This window comes from Diadema antillarum, unplaced genomic scaffold (assembly GCF_040938485.1).
Source record: "Diadema antillarum isolate AM-2024a unplaced genomic scaffold, OU_Dant_1.0 seq00000454_RagTag, whole genome shotgun sequence".
Classification (NCBI taxonomy): Eukaryota; Metazoa; Echinodermata; class Echinoidea; order Diadematoida; family Diadematidae; genus Diadema; species Diadema antillarum.
In genome coordinates this window covers 788,630-809,341 of record NW_027271426.1, presented here as the reverse complement: position 1 = coordinate 809,341, position 20,712 = coordinate 788,630, and the positions used below count along the sequence as shown (strand labels likewise).

General features: G+C 38.7%; 1 protein-coding gene across 1 annotated transcript; it reads right to left on the bottom strand.

Annotated features, from left to right (window-relative positions):
- Window positions 1-1,857: 1,857 nt before the first annotated feature.
- Window positions 1,858-12,769, bottom strand: LOC139732864 (uncharacterized). Its single transcript, XM_071643702.1, has 4 exons — window positions 12,595-12,769; window positions 9,997-10,146; window positions 7,205-8,245; window positions 1,858-2,077 (listed from the first exon to the last, which is right to left on the bottom strand). Exons 1-4 carry the CDS (start codon window positions 12,767-12,769, stop codon window positions 1,908-1,910), a joined length of 1,536 nt encoding a protein of 511 aa, XP_071499803.1. The 3' UTR covers window positions 1,858-1,907.
- Window positions 12,770-20,712: the final 7,943 nt, after the last annotated feature.

The following is a 20,712-nucleotide window of genomic DNA, read 5'->3' as shown; positions in this document are numbered from 1 at the left end:
ATTGAATTCATTTTATTTCGTCTATGATATGCTATTGATATCCTTTGCTCACATTTTATTTTAAAGGAAACCAAAACCCCCATAGCAATGTGGATTAAGTGAAAGCAGCAATATTAATAAAACACATCAGGAAAAGTTTGAGGAAAATCTGACAATCGATGCAAAAGTAATGAATTTTTAAAAATTTTGGTGTTGTAATGACTGATCAAGGAGACTACTAGAGTTCATGACGTCATGTGTGGGCAACAATATAAAGAAAATAAAGGAAGAATTCAAAACAAATATATATATTTTTCATGGAAATTACGCATACCATCAACTTGTTACTGACATATTGTTATTAAAAGGTAATATCATTCCCTCTGCTTTCTGAAAGTGCTCTTTCATTAAGCTAGATACGTGAAAAAATGTTGGATTTTCTTTATATTTGTGTGTGTGTGTAAATATTGCCAAATACCAGGCTTTCAGCGAGGTTGAATTGCTGGCAAGCACCGTTTATAAAGAATTTTATGTTCAAGTTGGCTGTTGCACTTCTATAGGCTTAAATCGATTAAACGCAACAGCAATGATTTTATTCAAATCAGACAAAAGATGACAAAGTTACGGGAATACTGAATTTTCATATGTTTTCCCTCCCCGGAAAAGTGGTGACAAGTCGCGTATAGAAATCTAGATTTGGGATACTTGTACTGTCTTGCCGTCACAAGTCCGGAACTGCTTTCACTGAAACCATCACTTGTCTTATTTGACATTAACTTAAAGAGAGGAAATATGCATTTCTTTTAAGCATATAAGCATAAAATTAGAATTTATAAGAGTTCTATGGCGACTTGGATACGACGACTTTATAACAGGGAGAGTGTGGTAGCTGGGGGAATCATTTACAAAAGACTGAATTTGTGATATTTGACTGAACATGTGGCGAATATCACTTTTCGGGAAAATAATCCTTTGTGTTGCCCAACATATTTCATTTATTACTCATCCGTGTTGTGGGATTGAAGGGAAATATCCAGTGTTCTTTTCGCTCGGGTCACTTTTGCAATCTAAGTGAATTTAAAGTCCATCTAAACTACACTGTACCTTCAAAAATTCCAGCAAGTATCTCAACTAATTTCTACGTCAGAGCGTAATTCAACTGAATTATAATGTGGAATGTTATATGGTATACATTCAAGCCAACGTTAATGTACAGTACATTAAAACTTTCACAGTGTTATATAAAACGCAAGATATTTTGCGTGTTCGATATCACTCATGGATCATGTACTCGGAGTTCCTGTGATGCAACACAGTTTGCAACTCCATTGAACCACGTTCTGTGATGCTCAGCTCGACCATGGAAACCAAAACCAAAACCAAAACTGCGATGTGGATTGAGTGAAAGCAGCAACATTAGTAGAGCACATTAGTGAAAGTTTGAGGAAAATCGGACGATTGATGCAAAAGTTATGAATTTTTAAAGTTTTGGAGTTATAATGACTGGATAAGGAGACTACTAGAGTTCATGACGCCATGTATATATAAAGAAAATATAAAGAGAATTCCACAAAAAAAAATTTTCATGAAAATTACACATTCCATCAACTTGATACTGACATAATTGAGGGTAGTAATTATTTCTCCTGCTTTCTCAAAGTAGTTAGTGAAGAGCTCTTTCATTATGCTAGAAAAGTGAAAGCATGTTGATTTTTCTTTATATTTTCTTTATTGTTGTCCACACTTGATGTCATAGACTCAAGTAGTCTCCTTACCCAGTGGTTTCAACACCAAAACTTTTAAAGTTCATAACTTTTGCATCGATTGTCCGATTTTCCTCAAATTTTCACTGATGTGCTCTACTATAATGTTGCTGCTTTCACTCAATCCACATTTCTCTTTGGATTTTGGCTTCCTTTAAATCATGTCTATCGGCCGTTAGTGCATGCGGACTTGGGTGGGACGATTTCTTCGTCCTTTTCAGTTCCACTGGACGGGTTGCACTTCACAGGTAACATCAACAGCACGTTCAACGCGTCTAGGACGATCAGGAGCATAAAGGAATAATTAAAACTTCCGAACAAGTCAGCAAACAGCCCTGCAAAAGACGAAATAAAGAAAATTAGTCAACACAGCACTAACGATATCACAAAATGAATACATTTAGCAGGTTCTAGTAGCTTGCTGCCCAGTTTGCTGCCCAGCTAACATTTGGACGTTTTCTGAACGTTCTTGAAACGTTCCAAATTCGTTATTTAACCGTTTTTGTCAAAACGTTCTCAGAACGTTTTATGTGGAAGGTTTTCGACGTATTTAAAACGTTTCAAATGGACGTTATAAAAACGTTTTTAAACGTTTAAAACATATTAAAAAAACCTTTCAAAATTTTTTAATGACCTGCAGAAAACCTTTTGGACGTTATAGACGTCAGAAAAATGTAAGAATATTCAAAACGTTCTGTGGACGTTCTGCGGACGTCCAGAAAACCTTTGAAAACCGCCTAGAACGTTCAAGAAACTTTTTAAGAACGTCTCAAAAAGTCTTATGACCATTTCCAGAACGATTAGGGAACCTTTTATGTCCGTCAAAAAAAGTCCAGAAAACCTTTTAAGAACGTCTGTTTATCTTTTATTGAGCATTAAAAAAAAAGTATAGATATTAGATTATACAGGCACAATCTGGGATGAATGTACCTTAATCATAATCTTGTATAATCCTATATCCTAACATGTTCCTAATGTCCTCCACCTATATACCTACTACATCCTATTATTCCCAGTTGATGTATCTGTATCACATTCTTTTTATATATCGGCAAATGTTGTAATGCATGAAGACAGGGTTACTAAGATTAAATCAAACATACCTTAATTAGGCCTATTAACATATGAAAATACCTCTTCATAACACAATCTGAAATTGTGAAAAACTGAACATTAATGTAGGTACAATTGTAAACACATAAAGTTTGAACCCAGCATAAATACTTTAGATTTCAATGTCTTTTATCTATTTCAACTAGTCTTCAAATTTTAGATTTTCTTATTTGAATATTCATAAATATGCATGGATATTCTTTACAAAGAAAACAGTGATGAAAACGTAGCGGACCAAATAAAAACGTTTTTTAAAAGTTCATTTTAGACGAAGTCGACGTAGCAGACCTAATAAAAACGTTTTGTGGACGTTTATAAATGACGAAAACGTAGCAGACATAATAAAAACGTTTTGTAACGTCCATTGACGTTTTCAAAACGCTTAAAAAACTGTGCTTTGCGGTAAATTTTAAGTCCCAACTTTGACGTTATAATTATGTACGTTCTAATAACGTCCATTTTATACGAAGACGTACGGAACCTAAAACAACAACAACAACAACAAAACAAAACGTGTGTTTGCTGGGTGTATGCCCAGACACTGCAAATCAAAATGTGTGGGTTTTTTTTTTTTTTCTCGTTGGTGTATCGTTTTGTGCTATAGTTGATTGCATTGTGTGCGGTTGGAGTACAACCCAAATTATCGCCTTCGATCGTCATGCATGGCCTACCAAAAACAATTTTGACACATAAAGCCGCTGAATCATCACTAATAAAGGACAACTAGAAATATCAGCAGCCTTGCCATCAAAACATGTCATGTTTCTACAGAGAGTCCAGGGGCGGATCCAGGAATTCCGTAAAGGGGAGGTGCCTTTACAAAAATTAAAGGGGGCGTTCCCCCCCCCCCCGCATTTTGTCTTGTTATTTCTTTTGTTTCAACAAAAAAATAAAGAGAGGGCACGTGCCCGGTGCGCCCCCCTCTGAATCCGCCACTGGAGTCAGTCAATGAAAGAGAGCGCAAAATTTTAGCGTCTCGCACATTGACACATTTCTGTGGAAGTTGTGCAACATTCTAATGGGAGAATTAAACAGCAGTATGTATAAAAATATCACTTGGTCTACTGCCACTTCGTCTAATACCCGTTTAAGCTCAATCTATGTGGTCTAATCCTGTTTCGTTTACAACCAGTTCGTCTAGTATAAACCATTTAGTCCAATATTGTCCCTTTGCCTCATGACCAGTTCGACACTTAACAGGTAGGCTATGCCCATTTCGTCTAATATCCATTTGGTCTATTGCCCGTTGGTATATTTAATACGATACTGTCTAATCAACCGTTCGTCTATCATTCAGTTAGTCTAATGCCAATTTGGTCTAAATACCACTTACTGTAATGTACAGTTAGTCCACTGTCACACCTTTCCGGGCAAGCCTTGCGTGTGATTTGCGGAGAGCAATTTTTGCTACCCGGAGATCCCCGCAGATGCCCGCACATGACAGTACCTAGCACGTATCTCGCCCGTAGTCACCCGGAAGTGCCCACGCAAATCCATTTTACCCGCAGCCATGTTTATGCCCTGTCACATCTTTCCGGGCAAGCTACGCGGGCTTGTTGCGTGTGGGGATTTTCCAGCATACCGGACAATTTCTGAGGGCGGACAAGGATTTGCATGTGTCTTACTTGCTGGACGCGTGCTACTTAAGTTTTACTTGCGGGTATTTTGTGTGACCTGCGTGTCAGGCGCGTGGGGGCTGACAACTCAGTGAAGGAATTCCTCTGAAGGATTATTCATTTGGCAGAGGTCCCAGAGAATGTCATAATGCTGACCGCAGCCGACTCTCAACTAACCAGCAGAAAGGCAGTAACTGACGCGGGTTAACTGCCTGTGACTTGTGGCAGCTACATGCCTCCTACTGGTGTTCTGCGTGGACCTCTGCTGGCATTCCCTGCGAGTCACCCGGAAAAGGTTTTGAGCATGCTCAAAACTTGGCTGCGGGTAAATCGGACTTGCGTGCGCAACTACGGGCGGGTATGTGCTAGATACTGTCATTGTGCAGGCCATCTGCAGGGACCTCCAGGTAGCAAAAAATGTTCCCCGCAAGTCACAAGCAGGGCTTGCCCGGAAAGGTGTAACGGCCCCTTGAGCATGCTTCAACTTGTTCCGGGTGAGTCGCGGGGCTTGCCCGCAGATGTCAACGCAGAACACCGGTAGAAGGGCCGTAGCGGTAGCACCTAGCAGGCAACTCTCGCGCAACTAGCCCGTAACTAGAACGTGAGTAGAACGTAAGTAGCACATGTACAGCAGGTAAGACGCACGCGAAACTCGCCCAAATCATTGTCCGCCCGCAGAAAATTACCCTGCGTGCTGAAAAATTCATACACGCAACAAGCCCGCGTAGCTTGCCCGGAAAGGTGTGACAGGGCCTTAACTATCTAATGTTTACCCGGTGGATTTCAGAATTTGGGCGTTGGCGTTTTCCAATTTGAGTTTTCTTGAGATCAACGTGCGGAGTGCAAGTTACAGAGAAAATAATCATCTATCCTTAAAATAATTACATGTATCTGTAATACATACATACATAGCAGCTAGTATTGTAAGTTATACATAATTTATAGCCTATTTTACTGTGCATGACTGCTGTACAACTTGAGAATACTTGTAAGAGATATACATCCACCAAGAAGGTTGAAGAGATACTTTCTTTCTACTTGAGACATTGTATCTGCATGTCTGGAACTAGAGAGGAATGTGTATGCCACCTAATGGAGTCGACATTACACCAAGCTTGATTTCTGCCTCCATGCGTAATCATACCTTCTACCATCATCATAGCGCGCGCAACTGTAAAGTGAATCTAATCGATGATACATTATAACACATCAATGGTGACGAGCATTATCTGGTAGTGACGTCAGCATGATTTTGCAGTGGACTTCGCTCTTCAGCTAAACAGGTAGAAAGTGAAAAGAATGCACAAAATGACAACTTCCCTTGTTACGAATATCTATTGACTTTATACTACATGCACTAAACTTTGATGTGCGGAGAGCAAATGCCTTTAGCTTTTAAAACTTTCAACAAACCAGGCACGTGGGTACGGTCAGTCTAGCGTATATGAGCCAAATCTCAGGCAGTGTACACACACTTGGTAAGCTATATACCACACAATAAAGGCACTTCAACGGCAGCCATACAAGTCGGCAATACAAATATATTATTTGCATCTTGTCGACAAAAAGTCCTACTGGAAATTAGACCAAATGAAAATCAGACTAAAAGGTGATTAGCCGAAAGAGTGTTTAGACGAAATGCTGATTGGACGAATTGGCTAGTGGACTAACTGGAAATTAGACGAAATGGGAGTAGACTCACTGCCTATTAGACCGGTAGTGAAATATAGATTAATCGGGCAGTGGACCAAGCGGTAATTAGCCGAGATGCCCATAGACTTGATGATTAATAGACATAATGAAATTTAGACGAACTGACAATAGCCCAAATGATATTGGACGAGGTGGGATTAATAGACGAAATGACAATTGAGCCATCTTGTCATTAACCGAAATGATAATTAGCCAAACTGGTTATTAGACCATATATTAAATGAAGATTTTAGACCGAACGGGCATTAGACGAAATTGATAGTCGACCGAATGAGTTTAGCCGTAGGTGCCTAGTGGTACGTGTCAAGTAAACAGGTTTGATGAGGGTGATACAAAACAAGTACGTATTACACTTAGAGTACTAACTGTCTTAGTCAGCAGAGGTACATTGACCAGCAACTTGCCGTCTTTAGAATAATAAGAGGGCAAATACCAAGACCTCCCATGATCCTTTTCCCACCCCACCCCATCCCCGCTCCACGGAAATGGGTTTGGGCTCTGGTGTTTGTTTTTGTGTTTTTTTTTTGTTTGTTTGTTTGTTTGTTTTTTGGTTGGATTTTGGTTGATTATCTGTTTGCGTTTATCAGCCGATGTGTTGGGGTCTGAGAACTTTTCAAGATTTTCTCCAAATTCTTTAACTCGATTATCCACGTATGTGAAACGTATATCGTTTTGCTTTATAGTTCCTATCACCTTTCACAATGACTTTGCCAATCTTGACTCATTGTGATCATTTATTTTATATGACTTTTTGTGTGTGAACAAATGATAAGTTTGTTATTGCTGCTGTGTGTTTTTTTTAACACATTTAAGAGGAACAGACAATAATTTTTAGTCAAAAGAACAAAGAAAAACAGCATAATTAAAATGACAATTTTGGGCTAGTACAATTTGATACAATCATAATGAATCAATGTGTGTCAGCTAGAAATCATCATCAGTATAATGTTCGTTATTTTATTTTCTTCGGTCATCACTAGTATAAGAAGTGATCGAAAGTTTAAATCTGCCTATACATACCTGAGAAGTAAGCACCGAACATGATGCTAGTGCCTCCGACGAGTTCCTCAAGCGCCAGTGCAATGGGGAAGTTTTCCTCACAGACATTCTGCCGGATGATCATAGTGGCAACGATACTGCGGCATGCAATGCATGCAGACGATACGGTCGCCGTCGTAACCAGGACGTAGAAAGTGTGTCCGCCAAATGTCAACACGTCAGTGAGCAGGGAAAGCACGTTCACAAGCGATAGAACAAGGTAAACATCTATGTATCGAGTCAGTTTCTGACTGCACAATCCGAAAATGATTCTAGCGCAGAAGTTGGAGAGCGCCACGCAGGATGTCAGGATCACCACATGGCGCACCGAGTTGCGGAGTTCCAGGGCGCGTGGTATGAGAAACGCATGCCACCCGCCGTAAACCATGTAGCAGGGGACACACGCCAGATAGATGAACATAACGTTCGGATTGCGGATGATGAACTCAGACTTCTTCATCCAACGTATCAGACTGAGACACTTCTGGCTAAAGGATGTTTTGTCTTCTTCTCGTCTGGATAGACATGGTTGGGATTCTTCCTCGTGATTTGTGTTGTACTTATTGCTGCGGATCCTCCTTTGATGGGTCACCCACTCTGACTCCGAGCAAGAATCTGATGATTCGTCGACGGCCATTATGACTTCTTGGCGCGACGCTTCATCCTCTTCCGTGGAATTTACGGCTCTCAAATGCTTCTCTCTCCCAAGAGTTGTAAGCTTGTGTCTCATGTCTCTGTCGTCATGTATATCTTCAATCTTTTCTGCAGCAGATTGATGAGCTGTAGAATGGAGTGGCTGAATGGCCAGAGACATCGGGATTGTGTTAGCTATTGCGCCACTGATGATCAGCATAGCCCCTTGCCAACCGTAGACTTTCATCAGGAACTCACCAGCCATCGGTATTAGCACCATTCCTACGGGAATGCCCGATCTTCCAAAACTAAAAAACATTGGAAATCGGGTGTTGTCTTGTTCGTTCATTTCTATGAGCATGGTTATATTGCATATTCCGTAGCCCAAGCCTGTACAATGAAGAGAGAAAGCGTTCCGTACGAACTTGCTTAATGGAGACGGAAAACTCCGATAATAATCATATGCATAACATTGTGAGCATAATAATTTTCATATTTACAGATTGTTATTCCGAAGGTTCGTTCATTCGAAAATAGAATAAGGTTCCTTATTCCGAAGGTTCGTTATTCCAAAGATTCGTTAATCCGAAAATGAAATAAGATTTGTAATTCCGAATAGTATCTAGTTTGCACAATCTTATATCTTTGGATTAACGAGCTTTACTTCATTTTCGTGGAAACGATCCTTCGGAATAACGAACTTTATTTTATTTTCTAATTACCGATCTTTCGGAATAACGTACTTTTTCTTTTTTTCTTTTTTCTTTTTTGAATTACGAAAATTTGGAACGAAAATTTGGAATAACGACACAAATGTTTGGATTGACGAGCCCTTTATCATTTTCGGATGAACGAACCTTCGGAATAACGAACATCACCCAATTTTCATACCTATACTGATCATACTACATGTACCATACATGTCATAATAATAATAATTCATAATCATTTACAACCTTTAAAAGCAGGTGTATACCCATTAGATGGAACAAACGTTTCGGGCTATACCAAATGAAGGTGTGACACTCGTCGAGATTTTCATATTATTTTTCACTGCGCATTATGTCCATCCATATGATAGAATCTTGTGGCAAATGACTCTTGATATTTAAGCCATAATACACCTAATAAGTTCGTATTTTCTTCTATCCTTAATCACTATAAAGTTATTTATGCCACTGGAATTCCTATATGAAAATTTGGCCAAAAATATAACACTTAATGCTAAGGTTCAGTGACCTGTTGTTCAATGACCTTGAGCGAGATTGCCCAACATCGATCATATTTTACATCTGGCACTGTCTGGCACACCTGCACCTCTTGTATAGCTCAACTTGATAAAGCGTCAACAATTCACTTAAGAGGTTTCTTAACTGCTTTTCCAAGACATTAGACGTATGCGGACCGCTTATAGACGTCCAAAGACACAATGCCTCTGGTATACTTTGAAGGCAATGTATTATACAGTGGGCCAGGGCGAGGACAAAGGTATTGTGTATATAAGCTCCCGTGGAGCCACACATCCTGCAGAATACTCCCTTTGCAATATTTCGCTTTGATGTGTGTTTAAATCGTGCTAGCACTTTTTAGAATACGAATAGAGCGCTGACAGCAATTGACTATTACGACTAATGCCACACACACGCAAAAAAAAAATCAAGCTTTTGAAAATTGTAAAGGGTTCAAAGATCCACACTATATAATCTTTTTGAATATCTTGCCGATGCTCATATGTTTTTATGCAGGCAATTTGATGTTATGATAATTTATAATCATTATACATGTACCTGAAAACTTCGTAGAAACATGTTAACACTGCGTTTTAATTCAAGGTAAATATTTTCATCTGTAAATACCACTTCACCATAATTCGCGTATCAAATATTTCTCCAACTTAAAATACTCACTAAAATTCAGAGTAATCATTTTAATGACAAATGATGTAATACTTTCTGCCACCTATATAGGCATCAAAATTACTCTTGGACTTGAGGGGTTAAACAAGTACAAGAGCAGAGTCTTCTTTGATGAGAAACATCTCTTCGTCCTTCTTATAAGGAATGTAACAATCTCCCGGGCTGTTGATTGTTGTTGTTGGTTTTCTTTTCTTTTCTAAAGAATCTTAAACATCTTTTGCTTACCTGCAACGGCAAGACAGACGGTGAAGAGCGAGCTGTTCTGGACGCAGCTGGCAGACGCGAGACCGAGCGCTGGAAGAACTGTCCCACCGACCAAAAGTCCCCTCTTGTAGAAAACCTTAACCCGTTTGTAAACATACGCTACAACGGGGGCTGAAAAGGCAACAATGGAAAACGCTGTTTGATAAATGAGTGTTTCGTGTAAGATTTACCTTTTTTCCAAACCTGCAGAAGCGAATGTGCACTTGGGCCTTAAGGTTTTTTCTTTTTACTATAGGCATATACTTACTTCAACCATGGAGGTCAGACAACCTCCCTGCTTAAACACAAAGCCATTTGCCCTACACAGTCTCAAAACGTATGTAAATAAAAAAGCACAATCATTGATACAAGGAGTTATATCAATGGAAGAGGTGTGAAAACTAGCCCCCCAAAAAGAAAAAAAAAATGTCAGAACTTACGAAATGCCAGTTTAAAGAAACAAACAAACATAGTGCATGGTTTTATTTTCTAGTTAAGAGAATATTTCGACGTTCTTTTTGACAGCATCTTACCGCCGTCTGTATGAATAATGAAGTGTGAGTCCCTTTTGCTGTATGAGATATAAATGTAAAAGGAAAAGGTTAGTGCAGAGAGAAAAACATGTGTGGCTTGTTTGACTGGTGTCTACAACGTAAGTAATCTATACAGGTGCACGTCACGAGTTCGACATCCATGAATCACACAGCCCACAGGACATACAACCATCTAGGCAAATATGGCCCATGTGTCCGACACTGGGCAAACAAGGCCCACGAGTTCGACACCAAACAGGAAAGGCCCACGAGACAGTGTACGTAATGTCGAACTCGACGGCCTGTCCTGTCTAGTTTAACTCGTGGGCCTTGTTTGCATAGTGTCGGGCTCAAGTATATTTTTTGACTAGTCGGACTTTTGGGCCTTGCTTGCCTACGGTCGGACTCATGGAGTTTTTTCCAATGTCGAACTCGTGGGCCGTTTGACTCGTGGGATGACCCCATCTATATAGGTCCTGTGTCTTACTACCAGCATCTTACAAGAACACAACTTCGTGGCTCATCAACTCCAATAGTCAGTTCATTACCATAACAGGTTTGTATGAATGGATATGTTGTGAGATGTTTGTGTAAAGTAACTGAGGGTGGAATTGAGTTCTTGACCAGACATAAAAAGAAGGTGAAACATTGAAGAAGATGTTGGTTAGATGTATACCAGGTAATGTATGCAAAGTCAGTGTCTGCATAGTAATGGACTCCTTTTTAGCATCATTTTAGTAAAGAATATGTCTATTCCAAGAACAATTTTATCAACATGAAAGACCGTTTATCAAGATATCTTTCATGCAGACATATCTCAAAGGTTATCATTTTCAGAATGAAAATGCAATGATCTGGTGCACAATTTGGTTGGAATATGATGTGGCATTTTAATATATATATATATATATATATATATATATATATATATACATACATATATATATGTATATGTATATATATATGTATATATATATATATATTTAATCAGAAAATGAGATGATGCGTTAGTTGATTATTTAGTTTGATAATTTACTGCTGATGTTGTTAACTTTTATATATCCCATTCCGTTCGGCTTTAGCCAAACATGACAAACAGGACACAATATTGGATGAAACGATGCCACAATACTATGTAGCCTTCGTAATTACATGGCAAAACTCGAACCCAGGACCTGCGTTTCAAGGGCAAGAGTTCTAACCCCCTTCACCACAGTGGCTCATGCGATGTCATGTGTACAATGATTGTTCCACTTAATATGGCTGCCAACTTGGCTTTACTATTTTTACACGAGGTTTATTTGGTACTGGATATTCATATGCTCGACATTGGGACTTGCGCGGGTCCCTTAATTGTTGCAAAGACGATATGATATCAAAATGTTCATACACGGAGCCTTGGCGGATCTTGAGATGCTCTCATCTCCTAGAGTAATTCACAAATTTTACAAGCTACCATATAGAGTTAAAAAACCAAAGTTGATATTATTATAGTTATTATTGTACCCATGTTTTGTTGAAACTGTACCCATGTTTTGTTGAAACTTATGCGATTTAAAGTTCCTTAAAATATTATGTACTCATGTAAGCGTTATATGTATATTGCTTTGTATTACTTCATATGGAAATAAATTCATTTGAATTAAATTGAAGATGAGCTCAAAGCAGACGAAATGAAGCGAGCGATGTACTGGAACCGCGCGTAAACTGTCCTTTAACTCGATAAATCCATGATAATCAATGTAATAATGAAAATGCCATACTGTAAATATCCATAACTCATTGCACTATTTGCAATTCTCTCGTGGAATCTAACAATGTCAATCGTAAAATAAATTTATATTCCCGCTCAATATGCGCTGACTATGCTAATCACATTGCAGAAAAACGTGAATAGTTTTACTACTTGCAGATAGGCACTGGTTTCTTCTCCAACAATCGAAAACTCTTCACTGTATCACGAGATATCCGAATACACACACTATGGTACGATTCAGCAAGAGTGATATGCGCAGTGACTGATAAATTTAATACGGCCACGTCTTACCCTGAACGAACATCACAACGTTCATCACGCCGATAGCCAACCCGATGTCTCCGGCTGACGCCTTAAAACTCAGCCGGAGCTCTGGATAGAGGACACCGATAAGTTTTATCGACCCCATGAAAGACACCATCACCCAGAAATACACGAGGGCACAGATCGGTCCACTTTTCGACATATTGGATGCACTACTGGGCGAAGGGCAAACTATACGTGCCTTATAATAATAAGATGTGAACTCGACCATGCAACGCAAATATTTTAGTAGTCTATGTAATTCAAAGACATATTGCATACTTTCAAAGCGAGGCCTGTTGAACAACTCGCCGCAATCGGCAACGGCAAACTTACGTATATATATACAGTGGCGTATCTAGGGAAAACGGCGCCCGGGGCAAGCGCGAAAATTGCGCCCCTAATTTCTGAAAAAGTGTTCAACCCCAACCCGATCCCGGTATATTAGGGACTTTAAAAAAAGGTCCGCATGATATGCTTTTTCAAGCACCTAAGAGGGGTCTTTTGAGGGTGATTTAAATGAAATAAATTTTGATACATTTTGGCGAGCGAGCGCAGTGAGCGAGCCGAAAATTTTTGTATTTCAGCTTACAAAACATGGAATTCATGTCATTTTTTCTTATTAAATCTTAAAATTCTAATCTAGATATAGTGACGGCCTTATAGATAACGATTTATACCAACAAACTAAGGACTTGAAAAAATACTCTAAATTAGTATATATGCGCGAGTCAGCCGAAATTTGTATATTTCCGCGTCATCATTACGTTTTGTTCTTATCTTTTTTTTTTGATAAATTTTGGCGAGCGAGCCGAAAACTTGTGTATTTCAGCTTACAAAACATGGAATTCTTGTTGTTTTTTTGCTTATTAAATCTTACAATTCTACTCAAGATATGGTGACGGCTTTAGAGATAACGATTTATACAACAAACTAAGGACTTGAAAAAAATACTCTAAATTAGTATGCGCGAGTAAGTCGAAATTTGTTTATTTCCGCGTCATCATTACGTTTTGTTCTTATCGTCTTCTTTTTTTGATAAATTTTGGCGAGCGAGCACAGCGAGCGAGCCGAAAATTTTTGTATTTCAGCTTACAAAACATGGAATTCATGTCATTTTTTCTTATTAAATCTTAAAATTCTAATCTAGATATGGTGACGGCCTTATAGATAACGATTTATACCAACAAACTAAGGACTTGAAAAAATATTCTAAATTAGTATATATGCGCGAGTCAGCCGAAATTTGTATATTTCTGCGTCATCATTACGTTTTGTTCTTATCTTTTTTTTGATAAATTTTGGCGAGCGAGCGCAGCGAGCGAGCCGAAAACTTGTGTATTTCAGCTTACAAAACATGGAATTCTTGTTGTTTTTGCTTATTAAATCTTACAATTCTAATCAAGATATAGTGACGGCTTTAGAGATAACGATTTATACAACAAACTAAGGACTTGAAAAATTACTCTAAATTAGTATGCGCGAGTAAGTCTAAATTTGTTTATTTCCGCGTCATCATCACGTTTTGTTCTTATCTTCTTCTTTTTTTGATAGATTTTGGCGAGCGAGCCGAAAATTTTTGTATTTCAGCTTACAAAACATGGAATTCTTGTCTTTTTGCTTATTAAATCTTACAATTCTAATCAAGATACAGTGACGGCCTTATAGATAACGATTCATACCAACAAACTGAGGACTTGAAAAATACTCTAAATTTGTATGCGCGAGTAATGAGTCGACATTTGTATATTTCTGCGTCATCATCACGTTTTGTTCTTTTTTGTTGTTGTTGTTAATTTTTGGCGGGCGAGCGCAGCGAGCGAGCCGAAAACTTGTGCATTTCAGTTTACAAAACATGGAATTCTTGTTGTTTTTTGTTTATTAAATCTTACAATTCTAATCAAGATATAGTGACGGCTTTAGAGATAACGATTTATACAACAAACTAAGGACTTGAAAAAATACTCTAAATTAGTATGCGCGAGTAAGTCTAAATTTATTTATTTCCGCGTCATCATCACGTTTTGTTCTTATCTTCTTTTTTTGATAAATTTTGGCGAGCGAGCGCAGCGAGCGAGACGAAAATTTTTGTATTTCAGCTTACAAAACATGGAATTCTTGTCTTTTTTGCTTATTAAATCTTACAATTCTAATCAAGATACAGTGACGGCCTTATAGATAACGATTCATACCAACAGACTGAGGACTTGAAAAATACTCTAAATTTGTATGCGCGAGTAATGAGTCGACATTTGTATATTTCTGCGTCATCATCACGTTTTGTTCTTTCTTTTTTTGTTGTTGTTAATTTTTGGCGGGCGAGCGCAGCGAGCGAGCCGAAAATTTTTGTATTTCAGCTTACAAAACATGGAATTCGGAATTCTTGTGTGAACACAATAACACAATAAACATTGTTATTTGTCCGTGTCATCATCATGTTTTGTTTTTATCTTGTTTGATTTGGTTTTCTGCCCCCTTCTCCCTCCCCCCCCCCCCCCCCCCCCCCTCCTCCTCCTCCCCCGTCCGGGCAAGTTTTTTTTTTTTTTTCCCTTCTTCTTCTTCTTCTTCTTTCTTTTTTTTTCTTTTTTTTTTGGTTTTCTCGTTTTTTTGCGCCCCCAAGGAATGGCGCCCGGGGCACGTGCCCCCCTTGCCCCCCCTAGATACGCCACTGTATATATATAAAAAAGCGAACAAACTGATAAACAAAACCTCGCTCGAACGTACTGTTTGCCTATACCAATGAGATTATACCACAAGAGGGCGTAGTACAGCAGCTGAGGCCAGTGCCGTGTATAGAGTCTGGCCAACTCGGTTTTCGGCTTATGAGATTGATTATGAGTCCTTCGCTATGAACTTGACAAGTTGGAGCAATATGGTAGACGCGAGAACATTAAGATTTATGGTGTTCCTGAGAGCGTCAACGAAGACACGACGGATAAGCTGGGTAACGAACTTGGTGTCAAGCTGGAGCCTGGAGAGAGGGGACATCAGCATCGATCATCGTCTTCCTGGCGGTAAGGACAAGGAGAAGCCTGCAGGGATCATTGCGAAGTTTGTGCGACGCGAGCGGAAGATGGAGGTAATGAGAAAAAAAGAAAGTGCTGAAGGAGAGGAAGCAAGCGGTGTTCATTGTTGAAGATTTGACCTCACTTAGATCCAAGATGTTGAGGTTAGTCAGAGCGGATACCTCAACGGTCCAGAGAGCATGGACCATTGACGGTAAGATCAATAACATTGCATGCTAAAGGATGGGTCAAAACAAGTTGTTGAAACACCGGGTGATCTGTTCAAGATAGGGTGGACTGAAGAGCGAATGAAGGCATCCGGCCTGTTTGAGGCGAAATAGGAGTTAGCCGGCCCAGCAGAGGGTATACATGTAGCGAAGCAAGCACGCATAACCAGCTTAAATGTGTGCAGAATCCGTACAAAACTGTTGGAGGGATCTCTAGAAATTTTCATTCAAGACTTTGATATCATTGTTTAAGCGAGACAAAGGTTGATTTTATTGATGATGACCTTATTCCGAATGGTTATTCATACATTTGCAAAGAGAAAAATAATACTATTAGAGTACCTCACGGAGGCATCCACGGCTTAGGTATTTTAGTTAAAGATCATATCTGTAGACATGTTTCAGTTGTCAAAAATGTAACGTCTGAATCAATTCTGTCGCCGCCTTTGTCTTCGACAGAGGCAAGACAAATCTAACACACATGCCAGACAAAATGAAATCCAAGCGTACATTAAACTTTTCACGTTACTCTATGCAGACGACACCTTTATTCTAGCTAAATCACCGGGTGACTTGCAGAATGCGTTAAATGCACTATCTGAATATTGTTACAACTGGTCATTGCATGTTAATTCAGACAAGACAAAAAAATGTTATCTTTTCTAGAGGTAAAGTTAGGAAACTACCTTCCTTTCATTTCAACAATAGCGAATTATCTGTAGTAGATGATTCCGTATATTTAGGCACAACATTCAACTATAATAACACATTTAAAAAAGCGCAGATGAAACAGTTGAACCAAGCCAAAAGAACTATGTATAGTTTGTTATTAAAATCACAATCATTGGATCTACCTATTGATATACTGTTAGAATTATTTGACCAACTTGTCATTCCAGTTCTTCTCTATGCAGCGAAATCTGGGGGTTTGAAGTTATACGTGATCTCGAAGTATTTCATGTCAAGTTTTGTAAACAGATTTTGAAATTACATAAGTCAACGGCAAATTGTATGGTGTTAGGCGAACTAGGTAGATTCAATCTTGACAAATATATAATCAATAGAATGATTAATTTTTGGAATAATTTAGAACACTCTGGAGAAAACAAACTTTTGGGGATGATATATAGAGTTTTGAAAGTTTTGTATAATCAAAATATATCTCAGTCTTTGTGGCTGAAAAAAAAATAAAAGCTACCATTGATATGTTGGGAATGTCAGATTTGTGGTTTAAATGCGAAACGACAAATAGTACTCGGATGAAATGTTCAATTGATCAACGTTTGAAAGATTGTTTATCTCAAAACTGGTACTTTGCTGTGTATTCTAGTCCTCAATGCATTAACTACAGAATCTTTAAAAAGTCTCTTCAATTAGAAAAATTTGTTACCGATCTTCCTAAAAAAATATCGAATACGTTTTTGTAGATTCCGCTGCCAAAATCATCGTATTCCTATAGTTACGGGGAGATATGAGAATGTTAAGAGAAGCAATAGAGTATGTAATCTTTGTCAATCTCAACTAATAGGAGATTAATTCCATTATTTGTTCGTTTGTCCGGTTCTTTCCACGGAGAGAAAATTGTATCTAGACAGTAACTTCACAAAAAGGCCAAATACTTTCAACATGACAAAATCATTTAATACAACCAACTTAGGCACACTTTTAAATCTGGCTATAAATATTGCAATACCATAATGCTTCGTTTTTACTCTTTTTTAATCATGTAGAATTAATCAAATTAGCTTGACTAATCATCGAGCAATTGCTTTTTTTTAATACTTTGTCGTGTATATAATGTACAAAATTTTACAATTATTGTTATTTTTTGTTTTCTGTTGTTGCTGGTGCCCTGTTACGCATCATTGTTTTACTGTTAAAGTTCACCTTTAGATGTATTGATATGCCAAATGATTTCACATTATTTCTTATCTACTTAAGGTTATACAAATAGATTTTTAATATACATATTTTTTGCTCTATATGTAAATATGTTTTATACTTCAGTGTAAATATGTTTCATGTTAATATGTTGAAATTGCGTTCTCCAATACCCTAATGGGGTGACATGAGAATAGATTACTGTCATTATAACTGTCATTACTGTCTGCGTCGTGCTGAGAAAACAGCTTTAGATTACGCTGAAACGCAACCACAGAACTAAACAGGTAGAATGCTCAAGCATGGTCTCAAAGGGTAGCCAGCGTCCGTTCAAGTTTTAGTCTGGTTTTCAGTCCTTTTGCCAACTGGGTTCGGCAGCGACATAAGTCGCTTCCCCGCGACGAAGTCGCCGCCTTTGTCTTCGACAGAGGCAAGACAAATCTAGCTAAACCTACTCCAGTTTTTGACGTTGGGGGCATCAATATCCTGTATAGCAAAATGATGCGAGAAGGGTCTGGAAGCCAAACTAGCTCAAGTTAGTTCGAAGATTAACCAAAATGGCGGCGTGTGCGCGCAACTAGCCCACAGCTACGCGTGAGTTGCGAATGGACCTGAGCATTCTACCTATATAGTTCTGTGGACGCAACGTGTAAAAAATAAAATGGCGCCCCCATATGATTGGTGCATGAAGTAGCTCTCTATACGTCGTTAACTGAGCGGACGTAAAAATAGCCCAGAACGCGTAGTGAAAACTCAGGCGCGCGAGTTATAAATAGATCGACTTTGATACGGAATTCTGCGCATGCTCAGACCAGGTTTTGTTTTGTTTTTCCCTCTGAACGTCCTCGTCGCGAAAATCTAAAGCTCCCTAATATTGCTTACTTTTGGGACGTCACCAATATTGGTCACGGTGCATTGGGGATAATTATTGTCATTGCCGTCGTCTACTTTATTGAAGTAGAAGGTATACACGAAAGAGATATTTTGATATCTTACCGCGATAAATTGGAGATCCGTCATGCCTTCCTGCGCAGTATGACGTTGCGCGAAAAGACCTTGCTCAAGTGTAATGACGCACCACTTTAATTCCGACAGATCAAAAAGGAAGGAAAATGTGCGACGAGAAAGCAGATCCAAAAGAAAGAAGAAAGTGGGAAATCAGAGTGCGCCCAGAAAACTGGTCAGCGAGTAGCAACTCGTTTCTGTGCCAGGTGAGATTCATTATACAGGTCAAAGGATTAATGTCAGGTAAAATGTTGAAATTCTACTATCTAATATTGTTGAAATATCATTACACAATTCCTCCATACCTTGGAGATTACCTAATGCATAAAAAACAAACACGGTATATTTGCATGCCACAATTACTCCACAATGACGCGTAGGGAAAGATTTTGGCTATGATGGTCAAAAGTCAAGTGAAATACTAAAATGACAGGATTATGTACGGCACTGGCGGAGGCAGCGGCGCAAAGGCTGCCATTTCGCGTTGTGTAGCTGTCATTGCTCGGATCCTGTACATTTATTGAACAGCAGATGGCAGCACACTGTTTAAATGCGTTCGACTTGAATATTCGACACAATGACCTTGCTCTGTTTTATAGTTACGTACGTCACATAATGTTGCTGATGTTTGACTTTATGGTGTGAGTGGGCGGTATACCGTCTACGCGAAGCAAACGTCATAATGCTCAAACTACTTTCTAGTCTACACTCAAGTTCCCATTGTTTATTTTGTGAATAGCAAAAAGGTCTGGACTCTACCAAATGGTTCACATGATATGATATCATCGTAGAAACTAATATCTAAACAATTAACCACATTGCGATTCTGAAAATGAAAATGTGTCATGAAGAATAAAAAATCACTCCAGATATGATATGAGAAGATATGACATGAACGTAGACTATATGCCTGAATGTACGCCTCTGTACGCACGCGTATGGCGACTACTACTCTATATTACAAAATCTCTTTGGCCTATACAGTCAGACGGCAACGCTGCTGTTAATGAGCTCAAATCAAAAAATTATCGTAGGCGCAGGTTTTTGCGCATGTCCTTCTCAGCACTCGAGATTTTGCGAGATACTTGTAATTCAGAGACAAAGTGCATGGTCTACGAGATTCACTTATTGACGACATGAATATCTACTATCCGTCACTAATTGACATGGTTTGTGAATATTTGAAATAAATCACACCTTTTAATGCTTACATTATATAAAATGAGCTTATGATACCATTATTCATATCTCTGCATTATATCGATATTTTCTAAACGACCCTGAGACAAATTAGAACAAGGCTTTCTATTCATAGCCAACCCGACCCGTTCATAGGTTGAATCACCACATGAATGATAGCCAACGTTTTAGATATATACTTGTTATAATAGCACAGTAAGAACTGAATTGGTCCTTCGCTTAGAAAACAATAAAACTTGAAAGTCTCGTCGAGTAAAAATCATAGTGTGGCAATTTGAGATAGGCCTACATGAATGATCATGCGCTCCCAGGGTATCATTAGATAAATAAAATTACTCAGCGATGTATACAGTGGATTAATAAGGAATAGTTATTCTAATACCAAATAGAGAGCCCCAAAGAACTCATGTGCGCAAACTTAGTGCTAGATCTTTTATCATTGATTTGTATGCTATTTATTAATGCACGCTACTCTATCTAGTTGTGCAAACAAAGTTCTAGCCAAAGTTGAGCCGTCGATCGGAGTGGAGTGTTGTTCTTGTTGTTTACGTGGAGATCTTAGCTGCAGCTGCCTCTATCAACCCGCTCTGGCCTGAACCTGGGTGGGGGGGGGGGGGGGGTTCATCAACGAGTTCGTCGGAGGTTTTCACCGACAAATTTGCTATCAGCCAATCAGACGCAAGGATTTCAGTAGCTTTGAACATTTGTCAGTGTAAATCACTGACAAAAAGTTTCATGAAACGGTCCCCTCTCGGGTGCATTTCATGAAGCATTTTGTCCGACAAAGT

Coding starts and splice junctions, on each gene's coding strand:
- LOC139732864 (XM_071643702.1), bottom strand. CDS start 12,769: ATGTCGAAAAGTGGACCGATCTGTGCCCTCGTGTATTTCTGGGTGATG. Junction 10,147..12,594: donor CGTTGTGATGTTCGTTCAGG/GTAAGACGTGGC, acceptor TTGCCTTTTCAG/CCCCCGTTGTAGCGTATGTT. Junction 2,078..7,204: donor GTTCGGTGCTTACTTCTCAG/GTATGTATAGGC, acceptor CGTCTTTTGCAG/GGCTGTTTGCTGACTTGTTC.